The 2,121-nt window shown below is 32.4% G+C and overlaps 1 protein-coding gene across 1 annotated transcript in view; it reads left to right on the forward strand.

Annotated features, from left to right (window-relative positions):
* LOC106871607 (uncharacterized) overlaps positions 1-2,121 on the forward strand; it is a 14,681-nt gene that overhangs the window by 5,062 nt on the left and 7,498 nt on the right. Inside the window, exon 2 of the mRNA XM_014918160.2 lies at positions 880-989. Coding sequence (XP_014773646.1) covers positions 974-989 — 16 coding nt within the window. The 5' untranslated portion in view covers positions 880-973. The remainder of the gene's footprint in view (positions 1-879; positions 990-2,121) is intronic.

Here is a 2,121-nt window from a genome sequence, read left to right on the forward strand (position 1 = left end):
TAAGGATGTTGAGCAAAACACCCATGTTTCCAGAGGTGAATTATCCAAACCCCAAAGAATTCCTCTCAACACATGGCTATGATGCTCCCCCACTACTTCTGCTCATGATCAGAGATTCACATATCGTCAGCCACCAAGGGACATGCTCAACTGGTTATGGTCAAACAACTGACAACCAAATCTGTGGTATTGAGCAGAATATTTGCTGTAACCCATCTTTTATACCAAGATAAAACAATGTACATGATAACTCTTTCAATCAATTAAGATCAGAAACCATGAGAGCCACTGCCTGGTACTGCATCCGGGCATCACATTATTATTATTATTATTATTATTATTAGTATTATTATTTGTTATTGTAGTAGTAGTAGTAGTAGTAGTAGTAGTAGTAGAAGTAGTAGTAGTAGTAGTAGTAGTAGCTCTGGCAGTGATATGACGTTCAACTTCAATGACGTCATAAATACCATTTTTTTCTCCAGTTTGTGTTCCTTCCACCCATCCATCTATCCACCTATCCATACATCTTTTTTAATCATTGACCTTTTTCTAATATTTTTCGATTTCTTTTTTCCACTCCGTTATAATTGTTTGTCTTTTTTTTTTGTTTATTTGTTTTCTTTAATCTTTCTTTTCTTTCTACTTTATCTCGTTTCACTCTCTCCCCTTCTCCCTCTTTTTGCTTTAATCTATCTATCTATCTATCTATCTATCTATCTATCTATCTATCTATCTATCTATCTATCTATCTATCTATCTATCTATCTATCTCGTTGTCACCATCTCTTCATATTTACTTCTTATTCGCTCTTTCTATATACCTGACGCATTATTCTTGAATTCCTGGCTAAAATCTGACAATTTAGTCTTGTGTTACAGATTTGCTTTTTATTCAAAGAAAATATTTATTTTTTGTCTCCGATAAAAAGAAAAAAAAACCGAAATATCAAAATAAGCTAAAAGAAAAAGGAAAATGCGCAGAACACTAAGTAAGATATATTATTATTATTATTGTTGTTGTTGTTGTTATTGATGTTGTCGTGTATATGTGTATATATGTGTATATATGTGTGTGTGTGTATGTTTGTGTGTCTGTTTGTCCCCCTAGCCTTGCTTGACAACCGATAGAATAAGTACTAGCCTTACATGGAATAAGTCCCCGGGTCGATTTGCTCGACTAAAGGCGATGCTCCAGCATGGCCGCAGCCAAATGACTGAAACAAATAAAAGAAAAAATATATATATATAGGGACTATTAAAACGGAACCAGATCCTCAGTAAGCATCTCTGCGAATACCGGCAACCAGAGTGCATACAAGAAGACAGTTTAACTTGACGGAAACCGTCATACAAAGTGAAATTGCAGGGCAAATAAATTAACTTGATATACGAAGTCCAAGAGTGGGCTTTTCGTATTATATATTATTATTTAGTTACGTGCGTTTCAATTTTCTATTGTATATGTATATTTCATAAATATAATTATTGATTTCAAATTTTGACACGAGGCCAGCAATATCGGAGGCAGGAGTGATTAGTTACATCGCTGCCAGTGCTCAACTGGTAATCCCATATAGCAGAAACTTATTTTATTGACTCCGAAAGGATGAAAAGCAAAGTCGAGTGCAAAGAAATCTACCAACCCACCGTCTCATGGGATTTTGTATTATTACAACACATTTCATGTAAAATATACGCATCTCATCAGATATAGATTCAAATGTAAAAAGAATAAATTTCATATCGTAAGTTCTACTTTGGGTTAAATGTGTGTGTGTGTCTATAAGTTTATTTAAAAGAAAGTTGGTCATCTTCTGTTGGTTGTTTTTTCCTCGCATTAGGTACTAAATGTGGTTATTTTGAGAAGTCCACTGTGTGGCGTTATTATTTTTCTGTAATAATGCCCTTTATATAAATATATATATATATATGTGTGTGTGTGTGTGTGTGTGTGTGTGTGTGTGTGTGTGTGTATACACACACACACATATATATATATATATGTGTGTGTGTGTGTATATATATATGTATATATATATATAAATAAATAAATAAATATTATATATATGTATATAAATATATATATGTATATATATATATATATATATATTTAAAAAAAAA

This window comes from Octopus bimaculoides, chromosome 8 (assembly GCF_001194135.2).
Source record: "Octopus bimaculoides isolate UCB-OBI-ISO-001 chromosome 8, ASM119413v2, whole genome shotgun sequence".
NCBI classification, from domain to species: domain Eukaryota; kingdom Metazoa; phylum Mollusca; class Cephalopoda; order Octopoda; family Octopodidae; genus Octopus; species Octopus bimaculoides.